The 23,983-nt window shown below is 55.4% G+C and overlaps 1 protein-coding gene across 1 annotated transcript in view; it reads left to right on the top strand.

Annotated features, from left to right (window-relative positions):
• Positions 1-22,487, top strand: part of ST3GAL1 (ST3 beta-galactoside alpha-2,3-sialyltransferase 1) — a 32,000-nt gene extending 9,513 nt beyond the window's left edge. The window contains exons 2-7 of the mRNA XM_058564970.1: positions 8,782-9,689; positions 15,443-15,639; positions 16,649-16,828; positions 18,194-18,239; positions 19,608-19,727; positions 21,596-22,487. Coding sequence (XP_058420953.1) covers positions 9,378-9,689; positions 15,443-15,639; positions 16,649-16,828; positions 18,194-18,239; positions 19,608-19,727; positions 21,596-21,769 — 1,029 coding nt within the window. The 5' untranslated portion in view covers positions 8,782-9,377 and the 3' untranslated portion in view covers positions 21,770-22,487. The remainder of the gene's footprint in view (positions 1-8,781; positions 9,690-15,442; positions 15,640-16,648; positions 16,829-18,193; positions 18,240-19,607; positions 19,728-21,595) is intronic.
• The last annotated feature ends 1,496 nt before the right edge of the window (positions 22,488-23,983 follow it).

The following is a 23,983-nucleotide window of genomic DNA, read 5'->3' as shown; positions in this document are numbered from 1 at the left end:
CCGTGTGCAGATCAGAGGGTGCTGCCCAGACGAGGCGAGGCGTCCAGTGCAGAGTTACTGGCACGTAGTCAGCGTTCATCTCCATGCGTGTCCTCCTTCATCTAAACCCCACCCCCATCCCCACGCCACACACATGTACCTTCAGTTCCTCAAATTATGATGATACCAGGACAAGGCACAATTTTCCTAGTATTCATACCAACGACCATTTACTGAGGGCCAGGAATTATTCTAGACACTTTCTGTATCCATAAACCCTTAGCATTGCTTCTGATGCATACTAAATATTCACTACTCTAAATAAGAATTTTATAATGTGGTGGCTCTCTGTTATAGTCCCCAGGGAAAGTGACTGTCAGGGCTAACTAAGTATGCATTAATGTTTTAGCTCAACTGAGTCTGGGATGAGCAGGGGCTGCCATCATTGTCCCATTTTGCAGATGAGGAACTGAGGCCCAGAGACGTGGACTGAGTCCCGAGGTGGCTCCGTGTCAGGGCTGGACTGCAGGCCGCTGCCCAGGGCAGGGGCTGTTTACTTAGTCCCCTGGGAGGCACAGGGAGGAGAGAGGCCTGTGGGTCAGCGCAGTTGCTGGCTGGGTTAATTAGGGACCTTCTTTTTACTCTGTGGAGGGGAGAAGCAGCCACCTCCCACTCCTGTCACCCCTGTTTACCTCTCTGTGGCGGGGCCACCTCTCAGGCCTCACCTTGCCGTGGCCAGGGTCCTCTCGGGTGAGATTTTGCACAAGGAACTGGGTCCGGCTGCAGCCGGGGCTGGTCCTTCCTGATCCGGGAGGAGAGAGGCATCGAGCGGGTCCAGGTCCCGGCTGGGCCGAGGGAACAGGGCTGCCAACTTCGTGGTGACCCAGCGGGTGGAGCTGAGCTGGAGCCACAGACCAGGGAGAAAACAGAACAGGAAAGAAGGGCTCGTGCTCGCCCCCGCCAGGCCCCGCGCTGGGCCGCACGCAAACCCAGTCAGTGCTCACGCTGCCATTGCTGAGTGGGCATCCTCACTGTCCCTCTCCTGCAGTTCAGACGCCGGGCGCAGGGCAGACCCCAACCCTGACCCGACAGCGCCCGCTGGGCTCTGCCTCTCCTGGAATCCAGCCTCACCACCTCCCGGGGGAGGGTCTGGGGCCGGTCTCTACAACTGTGGGCCTCTGTTCCCGCCTCTCAAAAATGGAGATGGTACCCAGTGCCAACGCCTCGACTGGTGTGGGCTCAGCCAGTTTGATCCACGATCGTGCTTAGAACAGGGTCCGGCAGAGAGAAAGCCCTCCATAAATGTGGGTATCCTTATTGTTAATAGATTAATTATTACTCCATGCAGCCAGCTCGGGCAGGGACGCTTTTTAACCTCTATTTCATGGATGATGGCCTTATAGCGCAGGCAGCCCCTGTAGCATCCCTGAATCACACTGCAAAGGACCCGGTGCCTTTCGGACTCTCCCTGCAGGGCCCCGGCCCTGGCCGCAGCAGCCGGACCAGCTCCTGGATCTCTCCAAGTCAGGCCTCAGCGGGCTCTGTCTCTGTTCCGTCTCAGCCATGACGCCTTCAAGCTCCTTCCCCCGGGAGCTGTGAAACAGCCACACAGGGGCAGCTCGGGAACAGAGTGGCTTCCGTCTAAGGAGGCGGATGTGTCTTGGAGTTCAGGGCCTCTCTCTCCTCTGGGCTCTGGCACCATTTCCCTGTGTGTCGTTGGACGAGCAACTTCCCGTTTCTGAGCTCAGCCTGCACGTCTGTCAGATGAAGTGGGGCCGGGATGATGGGGTAGGGGGGTTACTGGTGCTCCGTACAGGAAAACAAACCACTGGGGGGATTTCAGTAACAAAACCCAACATTCGGGAGCACTCGACACGTGCCAGGCACCACGCTCAACGCTTTACCTGCATCGACTCATGTCTTTCTCGACACCACCCTTTGCGGCAGGTACTATTCTCATCCCCACGTCACGGATGAAGAAACCGAGACCAAAGCTTCAGGCAGAAGGATTTGATTCACGGGATCTGGTGCTTGCGAAGTTGTTGGAAAGGTGACAGGAGAGAGGCCTCCCCTATTTTGGTCCTGCTACTCCAGGCTGAGCCCCAGAGGCCAGGAAGCTACAGGAAGCCAGGGCAGAATCCGAGCCTGCCCTGCAGCCCGGAGGTGGGGGAGGCAGGGAGACAGCAGAGTCCACCACTGCGGGAGGGAGGACAGCCCCTGCCTCCCTTCTGCCTATCCAACCCCTAGTGGCCGAATCTCAACTGCGTCCAGAGCAGTACGGGCAGGGGAAGCTGGGAAATGTAGTTTCCAGACCTGCAGCCCCTGAGTACAGGGGAGAGGGCACAGAGGATGGAGGAAAGAACCCTCTCGTCAATAGGCTGCAACTAGCATTGGGGTCTTAAGAGCAGCAAGACACAAGATGCCCCGAAAGCCCTCACACGCCGACAGCGTTAATGCTCAGAGAATTTGGGCGTGTGAACTACAGACACTCCGCTAAGCCTCTACCGCTCTGGTGTTTGCCGACCCTTCCCTGCAGGCTCTCAGAGGTCATGGCCAGTAGAGCAGAACGCAGTGAAGTGTTGGCTGTCCAGTCCCTCGAGGAATGGAAACAACTACTGCAGCAAAGGGGAATCATCATTTTCATAATACCCTGGTGGGTTCTTTCATGCCTGGTTTCATGTGGTCTTTTAAGAAACTGTCCCCGTTGGGCAAGCCAGGGGTTCTGGTAGACTTTTTACAAAGAGGACCCCGATATGTAGGGAGGGAAGAGAATGGACATTTATGGTGCATTTACTCTGTTTCTGTGCAAGCATCTTACCCTATAGCAACCCGCCATGTGGGCACTATTAGTCCCGCTGTTTGGATTCAGAAACCGAGTGTCAGAGTGATGCAGTGCCTTTTTCATGAGCACACAATGAGAAATGGGAGGGGTCGGGATTTGAACCCAGGTCTGTCTGTGCCATTTTTTATTCCAACAAGTGTTGGTAGTGATCCACTGGCAGGTTCCTCACGGAACCAGAATAGAGGGACTCCTAGTGTCCGGGGACCATGCCAGGGCTGGAGAGCAGTTCAGGAAAGAGTCTCTCTCCCTTGATGGAAGGTTTGGGGCCCTTCGCCAGTCGATTCTTGTTCCATGCCACCCTGGGCCACCACGTGACGCCAGCCAGGACCCCAAGGCTGGGACATGGCGGGGTACGATTTCCAACTCAGAAGGTTCACGGATGCTAAATCCCCACGAGGACTCGTCATGTGCGCAGGACCGGTTGAGCCGGGGAGCCATCCTCGCTGTGCGTCCCGCAGCTGGTGTGGGAGGAGGCAGTGGCGGCAGGAGGAGCTGGGCCTCCTCGGGGGCGGGAGGTGGTGGCAGACAGAGGCGGCAGCTGCGACCCTCTGGCCTGTGGATTTGTTCCCTTCCCTCCACCATCTGCTCGCTCGCTGCTGTGAGGACATTTGCTGTGGGGCCTCGGGGGCCTCTCTGGGCCCCACTCTCTTCTCCAGAAAGGCGAAGCCCTTAACCTGTGCAGGACGCCACGCCAGGCACCGGGCGCACCACGAGGCAGAGGAAAGACACCGTGACTTCTGCTTCTGGCTGTGGCGGAAGCTTGTGCCAGGCCCTTTCTCCCACCGAAGACTAGAAGAGCTGGATAAGATAGAACTCCAGCTCTTTGAAGGTGTTCGAGAACAACCAAGACAGCCAGGACTTGAGGGGTGGAGACCCCTGAGAGAAGAGAAACGAGTGGGCTGAGCCCCGCATTCCCTGCCGCCCTCCTGCCACAGGGACGTGCCGACTCATAGAACGGTTCAGAGGACAGGCTGGGAGCAGCAGCTCAGTCTCACAAGGCTGGGGAGTAAAAGAAATAAAATAATAAAAAATAGATTTCAGGACTACCAAGTCAGCCAAAACCTAAAGGACCAAGAACCTAGAGCAAAGGGAACCACAGGGAAGAGAGTCGTTCTGTGCCTCTTTCTCCCCTCGAGGCGTTGCCAGTAGCGAAGTTGTGTGGGACCGGAGCCTGAGAAACCAAGCTGAAAACAGAGGGTGAGAGGGTGAAAGGCTGGACCGAGCTTCTGGCAATCTCACCAGGCAGGGAAGACAGAAATCGGAGATGAGAGCCTGCAAGGAAGAGGAGCCTTAGTCGGCGCCCAGCTATCCTGTGAGAAGGGCTATGCCCTGTAACTAAGGGCCAACAAGAGCTAGCCAGTTGTCCTGAAGACTGAAGTGCAGACCCAAGCATCCCTATCACCATTTGGAACAAGGTGTGTGCCCTGCTCTACCCACCTCCCAGGAGAGGACAGATGCCTCTCTGTATAAGGACAGCCTCACCTGGAGCCTCTGCACCTTTGGCATCCACAGTGTCCACAGTTACCAGGCATGCCAGGAGACAGGACCAAATGACCCAAGAGAGAAAACAGACAGTAGAAATAGGCCCACACGTTGTCCTAATGTCACAAGGTGTAGACATAGTCTTTAAAATAACTGTGATGAATAATTGCAGGAAGAGAGATGACAAGATGGAGAATTTCACCTGCAAACTGGAACTTCTAAAAAAAGGACTCAGAAATTCTAGAACTGAAAAAAACACTAACTGAAATGAAGAACCTAATATATGATTCAAACAGATTAGACACAGCAGAAGAGAGGAGGGACAAGGTGGTATCCATCTCAAGAAGTTGAAAGATGAGAAGAAAGGAAATAAGGAAGATGAGAGCAGGAATTGATGAAATGGAAGGCTTAGCCGTGTCTACGTAGAAGGAGCAGGAGGCGGAAGCCTGGGTCAGAGTGCTGGCTTTGCCACCATCTTGCTGTGTGACCTTGGATAAGCCGTTTGCCTTCTCTGAACCTCAGTTTCCCATTTCAGGGAAACAAGCATGATTACCCATTTGTCCCAGTTGATGTGAGGGTCACACAGAGGACAGTGTGGCAGCTCTTTATCAGAAGTGCTAATATTGCCACCAACCTGCCGTGCTCAGTCATTTCACCGACAACCGTAGCACAGGAGGCTCCGCAAAGAGCTAGGAGGGCGTCCCAGCCTTGGCATGGCTACTGTGTGGTTCAGCAGGCGAAAATGGAACATTCAGACACCCATCCTGTTCATTCACTTGGTTTTCCAAGCATCTGAAACAATTCCTCGCTCAGTGGCTGGTAATTGCCGCCTCTCCCTATTGCCAAGGGAGTTCGTCTTCATTAGGGACCCTCCTCAGGGAAATCCTTGCTTTCTGAGTCCTTGAAAGGGCGCTGACATGTGCCAACATTGTGCTGGTGACCCCCCTAGGCTGTCACACACATGGTCTCCGTGCCTCCTCCAATATTCCAGCGCGGGGCCATGAGGTGACGGCCTCTCTGCAGACGGGACAGGAGCCGTATCCTCGCCCCTCCCTCGCCCCTTCTCTTTGTTTTGGGGAGGGGTGGCCGGCCTCCCTCACTGCACACTTGGCACGCAAAGCTCTTAGCCTGTGGCGTCTTGGCCTGGGTTCCATTTCGAGGAGCCAGCGCTGGCGTCCCCACGTGTTGCCGGCTGCCTCACCGACAAGTACAGGGAAGTCACGCATCCCTCGCTTCTTCCCTGGGGCCCTGGGGCCGGGGAAGGGGTGGAGGCGGGTTCTTGCTTTTCCACTGCAGGTTTTTCCTGAGCTCTTGAAAGTGCTAATTAATTCCAGCCCAGAAGCCGGGGCTGGGAGGTGGGGTTCAAATGAGCACCCTGGCTCCAGATGTGGCTCCCAGGACGTGCCAGATGGACGGGAGGAGTGTGTCGCCGTCCCCTCGCTCCTGCATCTCAGCCTTGCCCTCTGTCCCAACTCTCACCCCACCCCCAGCATCAGCTTAGAACATTCCTGTCTCTCTCAGGGAGCCAGGACTTTGCAGGGAGCCTGACCTCTCATTCAGAACCCTATTCGATCAATGCAGTTCAACAGCCATCTGTGTAAGTGAGCTTGTCTCTGCCCTTGGCATCAGGTTACAGAGTCAGTAAGAACATCATGATCCCTGCTCATTGCGAAGACAACTGTAGTGAGACCGTGTCACTCTTCTGCTCAGACCCTCCAGCAGGTCTCATGTACTCAGAGAAGACCTAATCTTGATAATGGCTTCCACAGCCCCGCACGCTCTCTGCCCCACCCACATACAGGCCTTCTCCTCTCTGATCCCATCACCTGCTCCTCTCTTCCACGCTGATCCAGGCAGACCAGCATCCTTTCTCCCAAAGGCACTGGGGCCTTGCAGATGCCTGGAAAGCTCCCACCGTAGAATCTTGCATGATGTATCCTAGCCACGCAGCCCAGGACCTGGCGCAGCGTAGGCCCCAGCAAATATGCAGTGAGTAATATCAAATGAATGGACAGACCTTGCCTGGTTGACAGCCCCAAGAAGTGAGCAGAATAGGTGTTATCAGCTCCATTTTCCAGTTGAAGGAATGGTTCAGAGAGGGTAGGTAACTTGTTCACAGCCACACAGCCAATGGGTGATACAGCCCAGTGAGACTCAGAATCTTCCAACCCTTAGTCTGTGCTTTCTTGCTGAGATCTCGCCTCTGAATTGTTGGCTCTTGCCTTTCCCTACATTCACTTCTTCATTTCTTCATGCCATGCGTGTGCCAGGTGACAGGGTCACAGCAAAGAAAGAGACTCAGCTTCTAAGCTCATGGAGCTCCCAGCCCAGGGAGGAGACAGGGAAGTAAACAGTGCAGGCAGAGTGGAGCCAGGGCACTGCGGGAGTCAGGAGAGGCCTCTACTCACGCGAGGAGTGGGCAGGCCTTCCTCCAGGAGTCAGCGCTAGCTACGCTCTGAAGAATGAATAAGAACGAAGCAGAATGGGATGGATTTTCCAGACAGTGGGGACAGCCTGGGCAGAAGGCCAGAGGCAGGAGCAACTGTGACCTCTGGATCAGCTTCAAGTTACAAGTAATCTGCTGTGTTTACATAATAAAGGAGATTTATTCTCCCATGTCACTAAAAAGTCAGGGTGTAGGGTGGGCTACAGGTATGGCTAGATCAGGGAGTTAGCACCATTTGCCCGGGCCCTGTTCAGCTCTCACCTCTTCCACATGAGCTAGCAAAATGGCCAGCACGACCCTGACTTCCACATGCAAACATCAAACCAGCCACAGCAAAAGAAAATCTCTTCCCTCCCTACCAAAGCCAGGGGGTTCACTCTGATTTGATGAATTAGGACACATACCCATCCCTGGACCAATTACTGTGGTAAGAGGGGCGGGAAGCCTGTGCAGGCCAAGTTAAATCGGAGCCTGCCCTTGAAGATAGGCAAGTTAATCTAACTCAAATGACAGAGCTGCTTCTGATGGTGGGGCAGGGGCCGGCTGGAAGGGACAGCTGTGGACACCACTAGGTATTAAATACAAGCCGGGTTGTTGTGAAAAATGAAAAAAGGAGCAGTGGGCAAATCAAAATGACCTTGCCCACTGAGCTGGGGAGCTGAGGAAGCTGTAAGGGGTTGCGCCAAGCACATCTTGAACCCCAGAGGTCTTCCAGAAGGCTCTGTGGATTTAATCTGATTTTCCAGCTGCCCCTCTTTCTACCAAAAGGTAATCAATCTCCCTCCAGCTGTCACTTTCCTGGAAAAACCGTATCCTGCTTGTTGACGATCTACACATTGAGGATGGAGAGAGATTGGTCAGACAGATAGAGATGGGGGCACATTCCATGCAGAGTCCAGAGTCACCAGGCTGCAGAGAGGCGACCACAATTGCACGGAAGCCCCCAGAAGTCAGGCACATCTGGGGTCTTGTGTTATGGGCATCTGAGGAGCCCCCGTTTACCCTGTTTGATTAAATATATCTCTTTCTCTATATCCCTCAACTGTGGTCATCTGAAGACCAGTTCACAGACGGGGTGTCACTTCCAGAGCAGAGCCCCTCACCCCCATTCCTGGTGGCCCAGCCTCTCCAGGTGCACAGAATCAGAGGGTCGTGGATGTGGATCCAGATCCTGCTTCCTCCTTTCCCCATGACCGTGGGCAAGTCATTTAATCTCTTTGAATCTCAGCGTCTTCCAAGGACAAGATGGAGAACGCCTGTTTAGCTGGCGATGCACTTTGAGGATCATCTGAGGAAATACTTGTGAATGTGTGATTGTGTCCGGCTCTAAGTGGATCATCCAAGAACATTCATTCATTCACACACTGAAAGAGGAAAATTAAAGTTTAGCAATTGCCAAATAGATACCAGAAGCTCAGCATATGTCATTTTATCTTATCTTCAATGCCATTCTGTCAGTGGGGAATTATTATCTCAGTTCATAGAAAAGAAAAGTTGAGTATCTTTCCCAAGGCCACACAGCTGGTAAACCAGAACTTGAACTCGAGCCATCTAAAGCCCAGTGTACGGGACTGAGGCTAATTGGCAGAGCCTGAATTCCAGGGTAAGTGGAAGCCTGGGCCGTGTGCTAAGCACACCATTTTTTTGCTGAAATTCAGAACCCATAAGAGAGTGAAGGAGGGGGAAAGTAGCCCGTACTTAGCAATCTCTGTGTGCATTGCTCTGTATATGCGTCACTGACTCATCTCACAAATGTTGATTGAATGCTTAAATGTGCTAGGTTCTGGTTGCAGGAGAAATGGGTGGGACACCGTCCCTGTGCCTTAGCAACCTTGCAGAATAGGCGTTAACGCCCCGTTGCACACGAGCACACACTGAGGCTCAAGAGGATAAACAGATTGCCCACCAAGTCTGCCTGACAACAGAGTGGAAGATCATGGCGTTCATCCCGGAGGAGGTGGGGAGACAGAAATATTTTTTTATAACAAGGTAATAGAATTTAATCCTGTTTTCTTCCTCTTCTTCTGTGCAGGTGACAAACAACTCTCAGTGCCTTCATCAAGCCGGCTGCTTCACAGCCACATCTCTTGTGACAGCCTGGGAAAGACTCAGTTCTAATTAAGGAGCGTCACACACCATCCTTTCCGGAGGACAGTGGCAAAGACAGCTTCCCTCTGTCCTGCATTGCGACCCTTCCTTTGAGGCCCTCCCCCACGAGGGACCCTGGAGTGTCACGAAGTTTAATTACCCCACAACCCCTTTGGATGGGAAAGGAAATCGCTGTTAAGGTTGATAAAGCTTCATCGAGAGATGTTATCAGCGGTTTAAAGATTGCTAACGAAGCAGGCTACTTTATTTCCTGAAAAGACAAATTATATGCAAGAAAAACCAACCCACCACGAGTGGTCCATGTGGCCTGTGACTATCTCGGGGTGATGTCAGGCATGCCCGGGTGGCCATCGCCCAGTGGAAGTGAAGTCGGCCGTAGCAGGCCTTGAGGCCCCCAGGCCCCCCCCCCGTTGCCTTGTGATCAAGCCTCCGTCTCGGGGATTTTTCTTCAAAGTTCCTCCCCAATTCTTCGTGATTTCCTCCGGCCCATCGCTGGGAGGCCCCATCAGGAAAGCAGAAATGGCGACCACGAGGAAAAGGATTCTCAAACTGCTCACCCTCCTCATCCTCTTCATCTTCCTCACCTCCTTCTTGCTGAACTACTCCAACACCATGGTGGCCACCCCCTGGTTCCCCAAGCAGATGGTCCTCGAGCTCTCTGAGAACGTCAAGAGGCTGATGCGGTATCCCCACAGGCCCTGCACCTGCGCTCGCTGCATCGGACAGCGGGAGGTCTCGTCCTGGTTCGACGAGAGGTTCAACCGGTCCATGCAGCCGCTGCTGACAGCGCAGAACGCACTCCTGGAGGAAGACACCTATAACTGGTGGCTGGTGAGAGCTGGGGCTGAGTGTGGGGCTGGGGGCCGCGCGGGGGGGTGCTCCCGGCTGCCAAACACTCCGGCCCTGCCAGGCACTGAGCAGGATTCAGAATCCTGGTCATTCATTCATTCAACAACTCTTTACTGAGCATCTACTATATATGTCAGAGGAGAGGGACCTGTTTTAGTTTCCTGTGTCTGCTGTAACAGATTACTGCAAACTTGGTGGCTTATAACAGCAGAAATGTACTCTCTCATAGTTCTAGGGGCAGAAGTCTGAAATCAAGGTGTCGGCCAGGTTGGTTCCTCCTGGAGGCTCTGAGGGAGAGTCCATCCTGTGCCTCTCCTAGCTCCTGAGGGTTGTGGCAATCCTTTGAATTCCTTGGCATGTAGACACGTCCCTCCAATTCTGCCTCCATCTTCACATCGCCCTCTGTCTCTCTGTCTTGTCTGGCCAGCTAGGCCAGTGGGAGCCTTCATCCCTCCCTCCCCAGGGTTTGGGGAAACGGGAAGGGATGCGATGTCAGGGCCCACGGCCCACCAGGCGGGCTGAAAGGAGACTTAGTTGACAACTGTGAGGTCCCCAGCTCCCATCCTGCCTCTGAGCTTCATATTCCCCAGCGGTCAATGGGCATCAGAATTCCAGTTAGCGAAGGAGACAGAGCAGATGAAAGTTCTAGCAGGAATAGGAAGACAGGAGCAATCACTCTCGGGTCAATTTATAAATTACCCACATGCCTTGCCAGCCAGGAGGCTGACAGCATCACACAGCGTGGCCTCTGGGGAAGGGCCCGGCCCGGGATGGACACACTGCCCTCCATCAGCCTGCCAGCCTTCTCATCCCAGATGCCAGGACGAGGGTCCCTTCTTCCCCAGTTCTGAGACAAGACGTGTAGCATGTCAAATCCTCCTCCCCGTTTACCGCAAACTGAGGACACAAGTGGATGGTGCCCAGGGAGCATTCTGAAGGGAGAGGGAGCCTGCGGCCACCTGCCCTTGGTCTCTGTCCTCTCCCCACTGGGGCATCTTCCCCGGCCAACATCCATGCTCAGTGCACAAGTGCACAATAAGGCCTCGCATCCCGTGCCAAGCACCACCTCTGGCCATGCCCTGGGCCAAGCTTTCAACGCACTGCCCCTCCCCTTCCCCAGAATCCTGAGGGCTTGTAAATATTTTGTTACCTCTAGTTTGCACTTCCTGGGGTCACCGGGCTGGGGAGGGGCCCAGTCGGGTCACATTCTAGTTAAAGGACACACTCTGAAGTAAGGCCGTGGTATGCAAACTGTCTGGAGGCACTGGGCAATCCGCTTCACCTCTCCAAGCCTCAGTTTTCTCATCTGTAAGATGGGTACCTAACACCACCTTTCTCATAGGACAGTTATGGGAAATAAATGAGGAAATGCCTGTAAAGCTCTTCGCACAGGGCCTGGCATGTAAGGACCACAGAAGGCAGTCTTCCACTTACAATGTGTCTCAGAGCCCAGCACAATGCTTTCTAAGCTCCTTCTGCCCATCTCTTACCTCCCACCCCACACAGTGCCTGGCAAGTGATGGCGGCTCAGTGGTGAGGGGTGGAATGAATGAATGAATGTGTATCAACCTGGCAGAGGTCATTCACTTAGTGAACATATGTCAAACATATGACACACATAACTGTGTGTCATGCCTGTGCTTGCTGATCCCATGCCGAGGGGGCCGGACACACAAGCCAACTGCAGCTGGGTCCCAGGAAGGCCCGTGCTGAGGGCCCAGAGGTGCTAACCACGTGTGTAAGGCCAGGGACCAATATTTTAGGGGCCCGTGGAGGCCTCCCAGAAGGCGTTGCATCGTGAGCTGGACCTGGAGGGAGGAGCAGGGTTCACCGGGCAGAGAAGGAAGGGAGGGTGGGAAAGGGAGGGTACCTCGTTCCAGCACTCTCGGGGTGGAACGCGGGGTACAGAATGCCGGCCATCGTGCCTCAAGGCGGGACAGAGTCTGCAGGGCTCCCATGGGATCTGGCGGAAGTGCAGGTGCACGAGGGAGGTGCCCACTCCTGGCCGTGCTCTGAGCACAAGAGTCCTCTTTAAACTGGGTGCCCCGGACACCTCGCTGGCCTCCCCCTGGTCCCAGCCTGCTGGACTGGACTCCTCCGATGGAGTCCACATCCGTCTCCCCTCATCCCTCCCTGCAGACCGTGCCCGCGCTGTGTGCCCGCATCCCTGTCTCAGCCTCTGCTTCCGGGCTCTGCCCTAAGACACTGCTTCCTTGAGGAGCCTGGACCACCAGGCGACAGGCACTCATTGAGCACTGACTGTGGACAGAGAAACACACTTGGAAACGAGTCAGGAAAAGCGAGCAGGGAGAGGGCGTCCTAGAACTTCTCACCATTCTCCCCTGTGGGCCTGTCGGCAGCCCTGCAGTGCTTTCACTGTCATTTACAAAAGGCAGAGAAATCAGAATATTGCTTCCAAGGGGGACAGGGACGCAGCATTGACCCGCCTCACGTACCCAGCCAGTAAGTGGATGCTTTAGGATTCTGACCCGCAGACACACAGCTCGGGTTTCCCACTCAAGTTCCACCAGGCTCTGCTGGTGGTTGATGTGTTGAGGTGCTCACCCTGGGGCCCAGACCCGTCCCTCTCTGGGCCTCAGGCTCCCCTTCTGCCAATGACGGGCTGGAACAGATCCGAGATTCTGAAGCATGCGGCCCGCAGCGTGATTCTAGGTGATACCAGGGCAGGGCGTTCCAGAACATTGCCTCACGGAGTGGAGCGAGGAAGTAATTCAGGCTTTAATTCTCCTTGCGTCTTTGCAGCACAAGGATTTTAAATTGGCCCGATGTTTCATTATGTACCTCTCTAACACCTGTCAATCTTCCTTCTGACGAAGACGGGGCAGCTTGCCTGTGCAAGCAGCAGGATGGAGCTAGGACCAAATAATGTTTTGTTTTCATTGTGTTATACAATTACTTTTTCATTTCTGCAAAGTAATGTTTTCCACTAGTGGTAGAGATGTGAGTTTCCTTTTAAGATAAACTTACTTTTTTTCTAAAGTGAGTCGTTAAAGAAGAGAAGGTCAGTAATTGCCGGGAGAGACGATGCCGTGCTGACAGCTCCCCTGCCAGCCTTGAGTCTTCAAACCCCCAGGCCTCCGAGGCAAAGCACGCACACGTGTCACATAGTAGGTGCACAGTAAATATTGTTGGGCGCTGGATTAAAGAATGCCACATTGGGGCCAGCCCTGTGGCATAGTGGTTAAGTTCACACGTTCCGCTTCGGCAGCCCGGGGTTTGTGGGTTCGGATCCCAGGCATGGACCTACACACTGCTCATCAAGCCATGCTGTGGTGGCATCCCACATACAAAGTAGAGGAAGACGGGCACAGATGTTGGCTCAGCAACAATCTTCCTCAAGCAAAAAGAGGAAGATTGGCAACAGATGTTAGCTCAGGGCCAATCTTCCTCACTGAAAAAAAAAGAATGCCACATCACTTCTTAATCCACCATGCAATGTCACGCTCCCCAGAGACAGTGACACAGATGGAGGATGCTCTCTGGCCCTGAGTTCATCTTCACAATGTTGGGGTGCACAGGGGCCTTTCCTGGGTGGGGCTCTCCAGGAGTTTCCTGCAGGGGAGTTTGCCCCAGGGGTTCTCAGAGTGGGGTCGCTGAACCCCCAGCAGCAACATCTCCTGGGAGGCTGTTAGAGATGCAGAATCTTGGGCCCAGCCCAGCCCTTAGAGTCAGATCTGCACCTTAGTGAGATCCTGGATGATCACACATTCAGGAGATCCTATCAGAAGCAGGTGCTTAATCTGGATGTTGGTTCATTTTATTGTGGTAAAACATATGTAACATAATATTTGTCATCTTAACTCTTTATAAGCGTACAGTTCAGTGGCATTCAATACATTCACCATGTTGTTTAACCATCACCTCTATCTGTACTCGGGACTTTTCCATCAACCCCAGCAAAAACTCCCTACCCAGTAAACACTAATTCCCCCTCAGCACTCCTCCCAGCCCCTGGCAACCTCCATTCTACCTTCTGTCTCCATGAATTTGACTACTCTAGGTGTGTCATCTAAGTGGAATCGTACAATATTTATCCTTCTGTGTCTGGCTTATTTCACTGAGCGTAAGGTCCATCCATTTGTAGCATGTATCAAAACACCCTTTTTCATGACAGAGTAATATCCCATTGTATGTATATTCCACATTTTGTTTATCCATTCATCCATCAGTGAGCACTTGCGTTGCTTCGACCTTTTGGCTGTTGTGAATAATGCTGCTGTGAACATGGGTGCATAAATAACTGTTTGTGCCCCTGCTTTCAATCCTTTGTCAATACTTAGGTGTGGAAATCCTGGGTCATATGGTAGTTCTATGTTTAACCTTTTGAGAAACCACCAACCTCTTTTCCACCATGGCTGCGCCATTTTACATCCCCACCAGCAATGCACGAAGGTTCTAGATTCTTCACGTCCACACCAACACTTGTTATTTTCCCTCTTTTTTATTATACCCATCCTGGTGTGAAGTGTGGTCTGGGTCCTGTTCGTGTTGCCTGAGGCTGGTGCAGTGTCTTATGCTAGAGGAGATACTAGACGATTTTAACCAGAGGAGCCATCTGGGTCTCCTGGTGTGCCTCTCCTTTGGGGACCCTGGTCCATTCCATCCCAGGTGGGGACCGGATGCCCTTGGATCTCCCTACACACAACCCGGTCACTAATCTCCTAGACAGTGACCAAAGCAAATGCTAGCCTCTCCTTTCTCTCCAGCCACTCCCATGTCCCTGGATCTGGGAGTGACTGATGGGACTCACCCCACAGCCACCTCCTGCCCCCCAACCCCAGGGAGTTGGCTTTCCAAAGCTCAAGGTTCCAGGGGTCTGAGGCAGGAGTGATATCGTGGGAGAAACTTTAAGGCAGGTTTCTAAAAGCCTGGGTTCAAATCCTGGTTTGGATTTGGGACACTGGGCTCCACCAGTCTGGGCCCCAGAGCATCCTTCATCCACAGTTGAAGTGACAGAGTCAGAGGGAGTACCTCTTAGGAAATGTCTCCAGGTTTCACTATGAATAAGGAAGTAAGCTGCATCAACAGTTGTCACTACGCAGCGCAGCCGAGCTCCACCTGAGGCCGAGGGAGGACGTGGGAGTGCAGGGAGGGCATCACTGGGTGACTAATTCATCCTACTTTTAGTTCTGGAAGTCCTGCCTCCGGGGAAACCCTCAGTCCTGGGCCAACCAGAATGGCTGGTCACCCTCGGGATAAAGCCAGTGTTCACCTGGGGGTCAGGGAGGCCCTGGGGCAGCTGACCCTTGAGCTAGGTCTACGAGGCTGAAAACAGTTTGCTAGCAGATATTGGAGGACTTGATGCATCCAGCAAAGGGCTGATTTTTGGGCCAGAGCCCAATTATCCTGGGGCCGGGGGAGTCGAGGGGCGGGAGAGTGAGGGGGGCAGATGCAGGGGAAGTGGGCACGGAGTGTCATCTGACTCTGCTCTCACGTGCCTTACTCATATCAGCCAGTCTTGTTGCCTCAAGTGGTCAGAGCAGTACCTAGCACATAGTAGGTACTCAGTGAACATTTGCAGAACGAAGTGGCTGGAAGGGGAAGTGGCTGTCTGAGCCTCTTCAGTCTCCAGGTAGCCAGCAGAGAGAAGGGTACCGGGAAGGGCCCAGTCAGCAAAAGTGGGGAGCTCGGGGCCCAGCAGCAGGGCGGCTGAGCCCCCTGGCCAGAGGCAGCACAGCCAGGCTGACCTGTGTCCTTCTGTCCTCTGTCCCCAGAGGCTCCAGCGGGAGAAGCAGCCCAACAACTTGAACGACACCATCAAGGAGCTGTTCCGAGTGGTGCCCGGAAACGTGGACCCCCTGCTGGAGAAGAGGTCGGTGGGCTGCCGGCGCTGTGCCGTTGTAGGCAACTCGGGCAACCTGAAGGAGTCCTGGTACGGGCCGCAGATAGACAGTCACGACTTCGTGCTGAGGTGAGTGCCCGGACCCTCACCCTAGCCCACCTCGCCGCACCCGGGGGCCCCTTGGAGCTGCAGGAGGCATCTTGGCTCAGGGTCAGGAGGTCAAGTTCCCAGTCCTGGTGAGCCCACACTTACCCGGGGACCCCAGGCCTCTCACTGCACCCTCCGTGCCTCAGTTTCCCCATCTGTGCATTGCAGGCTGGAGATGGACTAGCAGAGAGGAAACCAAGCACAGGAGGTAGCCAGTGGGCCAGGAGCTTGGCATCGAGAGGGCTGGTGAGAGGGCAAGATTAATTCGAAGACTTGTTTAATCTTTAAAATTCATCCCCATGTTGCAATCTAGGCCATAATATAACCGTATGCTTTTAGTGTAAAACATATTTCCCTGTCACTGAGTGAAATAGATATTCCAGGAAGATGCCCCACATCTCTCCGGAGTTTCTCGTCCTCTGCCCCCCACCATTCACCCAACCCAGTGGCCCAAGTGCCCCAGCACGAGAAGCACAAGCAGCGGTGAGCCTGGCAACGCCCAGGCACCTTCTAGAATGGTCTCCTGTTTCTGTGATCTCTGATTTTGTCCTCAGACCACTCACCTGGCCTCTCGGAGCCTCAGTGTGCCTGGCGCCCAGTGGGAATGTCCGTGGTGGGGGGAAAGAGGCAGGGTCAGAGTCAGACAGACCTGAGTTCAAGGCTGCCTCAGATTCCTTTGACCATGAAATACCTACTGAACACAGTTATCCTTAAGGTGAATGAGATGTGTCACCTGGCCACGGCAGTGCCTGGTGCGCAGTAGGTCTCAGCGGTGGCGATGGTTAGGCTCACTCGAGATGGTAAACTAGAAAAATATCATGAGAACCTTTGAGCTGTGTCGGATTGTCTCCATTTGACAGATGAGGATTGGGGCCCGGGGAAGGAGGGTGCTGTGCCCAAGGTCACCCCGCGGGTTTGTGGGGCTAAAGCTGACCCTCAGAATCAGTGCCCGTGTGATGCGATGCGCATCCTTCTCTCCTTCTCCTCCCAGGATGAACAAGGCCCCCACAGCGGGGTTTGAGGCCGACGTGGGGAGTAAGACCACCCACCATCTGGTGTACCCTGAGAGCTTCCGGGAGCTGGCGGAGAACGTCAGCATGGTCCTGGTCCCCTTCAAGACCACCGACCTGGAGTGGGTGGTCAGCGCCACCACCACGGGCACCATCTCCCAGTAAGTCCCCTCGGGCGTCTGGATGGACGGTGCACTGGCCCGCCCCTCTGCTCCTCCTCGCTGTGTGGGCACCTCCCGGCCCCTAGCATGCCGTTCCGTTCCCCCCACTGCAGCCTTGCTCATGGTGCTCCTCTGCGGGAATGCCTCCCCTCCCGAAGCTTCCTCCTGGAATGACGAGTCCCTCAGCCCACAGGCGGCCCCCGACCCTCCAGTTCTTCCTGGTCCCTCTCCTCCCATCACGCTTAACACACCTAGATCTTCTGCCTCCCTCCCCCGATGACTCCCGAATACACCTCCAAGACTTGCTTCCCCAAACCCTGGAAGCTCCCGAGAGGGGGCACCCCCCTGGGAAGGACTCAGCACGTGCCAGTTCTGACCCCTTCCTTATCTCTGCCGTGCTCCTTGATGATGACAGCCCCTTGCCTTCAAACTGTAACAGTGGCCCTAGGTGGGCAGGGAGACCAGCGTCGAGCCCGTCAGCTCCGAGTCTCCCTGCGCTGCCTGCAGAGTGGGGCGGGGCCGGGGGGGGGGAGCTGCTCACATCTTCTGAGCATCTGCTTTGTTCCGCGCTCTGCCCTCGGCATTCGGCACGTGCTGTCTCACTGATTCTCATGATGGTTATTAGTGCCCCCATTTCCCAGGGAGACACAAGCTTGTCCTGCCCAAGATGAACTCTGCACAGAGCCAGGTTCGCACGTGGGCCCGATTCCTGAGTCCCTTCTCTTCCTGGAGAGAAGCGGCTTCAACGTCCAGATGGCCAAAAGCCTCCTTGTGGGAAGCCTTGAGGGATTGGTGCGCAGGAAACCGGGGGGCTGAGCTCTCAGGAGAAGGCAGTGAGGGGAGCGGGCTCGGGCAGAGGAGGAGCCGGGCCTGGCCTGGGCTCGGCTGCCCGCTCCTTCTGCCCAGTCCCACAGGCTCGGGTGTGTGAATTGCACCAATTGGACCTAACATAAGGCCAGGTGGCCGGGCATTTACACCTTCACCTTGGGGTGCGTATAACCTTGCAGATGAAAAGGGGGCCCTGTGGACCTCACCAGCCGGCACCCCAGCAGTGGGGGTCGGGCTTGGGCTTCTGCTGTGCCCCCTCAGGCTGTGTTGGGCCTAGGGTAAGTGTCCCTTCTTAACCCTCTGGGAGAAGGTGCAGGAAGCAGCAGCAGGTCCTGGAATTCGCCAAGCTCGCCCTCTGGTGTCTGTAGTGGGCTGCTGCTGCAGGCGGGGACTCGCTGTGGCCGGGAAGTGGTGTCCTGGAGACAATGCCTGTGCCTCCCCCTCCTGCCCTGCCCCCCGCTCCAGCATCACCCCAGAGCTGCATGCAGGCAGCCAGCGCGCTCCCCACTTACCCACCTGCTCTTTCTCCCGCTGCAGCACCTACGTTCCTGTGCCCGCGAAGATCCAAGTGAAAAAGGATAAGGTGAGTCGGGGCTCAGGCCCCTTGTCCTCTGGGCTCGGGCTCACTTTTAAGGCTCTGTGTCATGATGGAGAGCGCCCTCTCTCCCCTCTCCGCCAGCATCCGCTGCGGGGAGCCCCTGAGCCCCCAGGTGGTGGAAGGTAGCCCGCACTTAGCTTCCCTGCTGGAGAGAATCAAACCGTGGGAAAGGTTCCCCAAGTGGGGACCCCGGACCAGATCCTCAGGCCCACCCCAGATCTACTGAATCAGAAACGCTGGGTTTTTACGAGCCCTTCTGGGATGCCAGATGCAGTTTGAGAACCTCTGCTCTACAATGTGAGCTTCTCAAAGCCAGACCTCGCCTCCTGTCTCCATATCTCCATCTTCCCCAGTGGGCCCTGCTATGGGGTTGGCCAAGACATGAGCAAAGGGCAGAAGGGTGAAGGAAGGGAAGGGTCCACCGCACTGGTCCCTTGCACACGCTATCATGTTTAGATGGGGAGATCAGGTCAGAGAGGTCAGGTCAGTTGCCCAGGGACACACAGCTAGTTCTCGATATGGGTGGAACTGAAGTTCTCCCCGTGCCCCAGCACCTGCCTTTTGCAGGGGGCTGTGCTGCAGCAGGGAAGAAGCCACATGCGAATCTCGAGGGCAGAGCCGGTGGAAGGGAGAGCCTCCCAGTGATGGCAGTAGCCTGAGGCCAGGCTGAGAGACAACAGCTCAGCAGAGAGACCTGCGTCAGTCTCCACTGCAGTCCACTGCTAGGCTCCCTGGCCGTGCACACCCTCTGCTGTCTGAGAAGTCCCCTCCGCTGTCCTCAAGGCAGCTGTGGACCGTGGAACCAGGGCCAGACTGGACACCAGGATATTCCCAGCTCAGCCCCCGCTGGCTGTGTGACACTGAGCATGTCACTCAGCCTCTCTGAGCCTGTTTCCTCACCTGTAACAAGAGGAGAGGGAAAGCTAGTACACGGGGTCATTTTCAGGACTGGAGATCATTCAGGCCCACATCAGGCAGGATGGGTGGCTCAGTGCCTGTGTGTTCCTGCAGTGTACAGGAGGGTCCTTGTCCCCACCTCATGCTGTTCCCTGGAACCTCCTCCCGCAGCCTCGCATCTGGCTCCCTGGCCTCATTAGATGGTTATTCAGATGTCACCTTCTCACCCCGTGCTTTATTGCCTTTCTCTGCTGTATTTCTCTCCGAGGTGCTTTTCCAGCATCCTCTGTCTTCATGATAGAGGTTACTGCCCATCTTTTCCCCCGAGAACATCAGCCCCACGAGGGCAGGGGCACTTGTCAGTTCTGCTCGCTGTGGGTCCCCCGTGCCCACAGCAGTGGGTGGCACCTAACAGGTGCTGGGTGTCCTGTGCCAACCGCCTCTCCCCTCCCGCAGATCCTGATCTACCACCCGGCCTTCATCAAGTACGTCTTCGACACCTGGCTGCAGGGCCATGGGCGGTACCCGTCCACCGGCATCCTCTCGGTCATCTTCTCCCTGCACATCTGTGATGAGGTACGCCCCCTCTCCCCTGTGCCCGCCGGGGGGCCAGGGCTCCTCATTCCCTGTTCCCAAGAGAGGGCCGAGGGCGTCGGCGGCCAGGCTGACCCCATCCTCCCTCCAGGCCCCAGCACAGCCCGTCTCTTCCGGGAGCTCAGATTCCTTTCTCTACAGCGGGGCGTGCAAGGCCTCTCTCATAGGGTGTTTTAAGGAGCAGCAGTGTTCTGTGAGTACGTTCTCAGGAGCAAGAGTTCTGGCTCATTCTGTGTGAGGTCGCAAGGCAGAGCTGGACCAATGGGCGGAAGCTCAGATTTGGAGGCAAAAAAAAGGAGCAGATTGTCTCAGCGAGGCTGTGGGTTCAGTCTCGGCTGCTCATTAGAAACATCTGTGGAGGGAAACCCCAACACCCAGGCCACACCCCAGCCCGCTGTCACCAGAATTTCTGAGAGTGGGAACCAGGCACCCAGGGAGCCCGCTATTCGGTGAGATTGAGAACCTGTGATCTTGCGAAGCATTTGCTTCCCATGATGCGCTGGCCTCACCATCCGCCAGGCTGTGCCTGGGTTTCCATTGATGATCTGGGGTGCTCACTGCTACCCTGGGCAGAGGAGCGGGAGGGGGGTCACAGCGCCCACCCCCCACTAGGTTCAGGCAGGGCACTCCTATGTCCCTTCTTGTCACATATGGCTCCTCCCTCCCCCACCTGGCTCACGGTTGGAAATCCTAGGGAGAGATGCAGAGGGTGGCAAGGCACATCCACCACCTCTGCCTCGGTTGTTCTGTCACCATCCCCCCGTCTCTTCAGCCAGAAACCTGGGTGGCCCTCCCAGAACCCTATCTCCCTCTCATCTGCACCCCAATCCCTAGCCTGCTGGTCACAGACCCATGGGGTTCTGCCCCATCTCTTCCCCCCTGCTCTGGGGCAGGCCCGTGTCCATGCCGGCATTTACCAAAAAGGCTACGCTGGCCACAGAGACATCTCCTGCCCCTGGTGGGCCCCCCGCGCTCAGATCTGTCCTCCACACAGCAGCCCAAGTAGCATTTCCTCTCCCTGGAAGCCCCTCCCCATGTCTCTTCCTGGTCATTTTCTGCTCATTTCCAAGACCCAGTTCAAATGTCTCCTGCCCGGATGAGCTCTCTGACCTCCCCGGTCATCAGCCCCTCCTTCCTCTGCTGTGGGAGCCCTGACATTAGCTCCTGTCTGTCATTTGCCACTCATGATGCTTGTCATAAGTTATAAGTGCCAAGGGCTGAGAGCTGACTCTCGAGTCCCTAATTTCCCAGCACCCACCTGGGTGGCCCCTGATGACGGCCGGCCAGCTCTCTGATGTGTTCAGCCCAGAGCTTGGCACAGAATAAGTGCTCAGTAAATGCTTGTCGCGTGTGAGACAGGCCCCCCGCCCAGGTGGACGTTAGCCTAAGGGAAGAAAAGGATCAGCACCCACCAGCTGCCTCACTGTGCTGGTTAATCTCAGCCCCATTTTCCAGACGAGGAAACCGAGGCTCAGAGAAGCGCTTTGGCACTCGCAGGGCTGGGACTGGGGAGCCTGCTGGGTTTCAGAGCCCTGCTCTCCTCTCTACTCCACTCCCTCCGTCCTAGCTTCTCAAGCCTCGGAGAGGAGGTTGTACCTGCCCCAGAGGTGAGACCCAGCACCCTCACGGCCACCCACAGGCGTAGCCTCCCACCGTGCCTTCGGGCACTGTGCTTTTATTTAGCTCGCTTTGGCTTCCCCAAGCCCCTGGGAGTCCCAGGAACCTAGAGAGGGGCCTCTGTGAATCCCTGGGAGTGGTGTTTACAGATTCCGGGGGTGCCCGCCGGCTCCCTTCTCAGAGGTTCTGCCTGCGCCCCTGCTGTCTGGGTCTCACCTTGCTCTACCCCACAGGTGGACTTGTATGGCTTCGGGGCAGACAGCAGAGGGAACTGGCACCATTACTGGGAGAACAACCCGTCGGCGGGGGCTTTTCGCAAGACCGGGGTGCACGATGGGGACTTCGAGTCCAACGTGACGGCCACCTTGGCGTCCATCGACAAGATCCGGATATTCAAGGGAAGATGACACTGCGAAGGGTTAAGGGCTGATGCACCAGAGCGCGCCTCTCGAGGTCCAGCCCCAGCGTCTCGCCAGGGCCGTTCCGTCCCTGGAGCTCCGAGGGCCAGCCTTGAGGGTGCGCCCAGGTGCCTCTTGCAGCCTCTTGCACCCCAACATTTGGCAGCATCTACTCAGCAAGGTCGCCGAGCCCTGCCAGGGCTGCAGAGCAATCTCAGAACTGGTCTCTGGGGGGGAGAAGCTCCTTGCTGCTGTCCCAGGGCCGGGGAAGGTGGGGAGACGGACGAGGAGAGGTCCAGTCTCCAAATGCTGAGGTCATTTTGGCTTCTGGGAATCAGGGGGAGCAGATACAGAGGACGCTCATATTCTAAAGGAAAGGATGGCTTCCCAGGGAAGATGGTCCAGGGCTGACACTCACACTGATTCTCCCTGGGCTGTTTGTGAGTGAGGATGACCTCCAGGACAGAGCCACGTCGGGCCACGTAGGCACTGGGGGCGAGGTGACACCTTTCTTTGCACGATGCTTGGCCTGTGTCTCACTTGGCGTGACAACCCCGTCTCCCCTTTCTTCCCAAAGCTCATTTATGGCGGCCAGGGGAGGCTCCCCACCCCGAAGGTCTTCACCGACACTTGGCAAGGTGTCTCCGACTCCAGGAGTTATCTTCTTCCCAAGCTGATGTTCCCTTGAGTAATGGATCTTTGTGGTTATAACATGGCTGAAAGCAGATCTGACTATTTCCACGTGCCTTTGTATTTCGGGGAGAAATGCATGCGTTGGCTGAAAGGAGGCGAAAGCCCCGACTCAGGAAAGGGGACCCCTGGTAACGGCCCCCCGTGGCTCTGTAGCTGGGGACATCTTTCCTAGTTTCCTGAGCCAGAGCCTGAGTTGGAACAAAGCTCGGATGACACTCGATGCATCCAGAGGCGCCTCAGCCGTGGAAGGTCACTCATTTTCACAGACCGTTGGCGTTGGTGCCCATAACCTTCCAAGGCCACGCGGAGAGCCTCTGCCAGCCAGCATTTCCCCCCAAGGGCCCGAGCTCTGGCCCTGCTGGCCACCTGCGTGGTGTCCTGGGGGCCGGGGGGCCATCCTAGGAGCGTGACCGTCAGGGCGGGCTATGTCATACCTCATCCTCTCACTCCCCGGCTGCTCTTTCTTCCTCGTCAGCCTTCCTGATTATTTATTGATTTTTTTTTTAATTCAGCCAACATTGTGTGCACTTTGTGGCTCTGTTGCTGGTCCTGGTGTTTTGATTAAGCTCGCTCTTGCCTCATCCAGCAGCTGGGGAATGGGGAGCTTAAAGCGAGGTTTGCGGGAATCCTTGGACTTGGGGCCTGGGGGCTCACTGGGGGCAAATCCTGGGGTGTCAGGTTGGTAGGTTTGGGGAATGCTCTGAATCTCCTTCCCTTCCAGCCCCACTTCCTTCTTTCTCATTGTGGACTTGGATAAAGTCTCAGGTTAGGAATCTCCAAACCTCAGTGGAACCTGCTTGGGGCCAGGTGGGGAGTAGAGTCACAGGCGTAACGATAGTGATTGTTGGCTCCAATACTGACACGTAATCAGAAAAGCCACTTTTCCTGTTGACAGCATTTCCTAAAAGGCCACTGCTGCTTTGGGGAGGTGTGACAGTCTCCTGGCGGAGTGTGAAGGATGCCAGTCTCTGATGGAAGGCAAGGGGCCTGCCTCCTCCCTTCCCTGCAGTGCTCCATCAAGTCCTGCTCTCCCCGGCCTCTGTTTCTCCCTCTGCAAACGGGGAGGGAGGAATTATGGGAGCCTAGGGGCCACAGATGGCATCGTGTGAATCACAAGAGTGCCCAGAAGTTGCGCACGAAGTTTGTTTTTTTCCCCGAGTCTGTGCATATGAGCATTTTCCTGGGGACAGGTTCCAAAGCTTTTATTAGATCTCGAAGATTTAGAATCCAGAAGTTTTTTTTTTTTTTTTAAAAACTGTTCCAGCTTTAAAATCCTTCAACACTTAAGCCTCTCTTGACTGATAAAGGCTCGTAAGTCGCTGTGAGGTCATCACAAATCCTCGAGGGCTGGAGGTCATGGCAGTCCTTGATGTGAGGGACTCAGCAAGCATCTGCAGGCTCGCTGGTTAATCCTAAGGACGTATCTTGAGAAAAATGGATGCCGAGACAGGGAGCCGTGTGGAGCCAGGCACTTTCCCTTCTCCTGTGAGCTGAGCCTGCTGAGGGGTGTCAGGGTCAGAGAGAGCAACC

The sequence above is a fragment of the Diceros bicornis genome, chromosome 21, assembly GCF_020826845.1.
Source record: "Diceros bicornis minor isolate mBicDic1 chromosome 21, mDicBic1.mat.cur, whole genome shotgun sequence".
Taxonomy (NCBI): domain Eukaryota; kingdom Metazoa; phylum Chordata; class Mammalia; order Perissodactyla; family Rhinocerotidae; genus Diceros; species Diceros bicornis.
The sequence above is the reverse complement of the archived record's forward strand: the minus strand, read 5'-3'. Positions and strand labels throughout refer to the sequence as shown.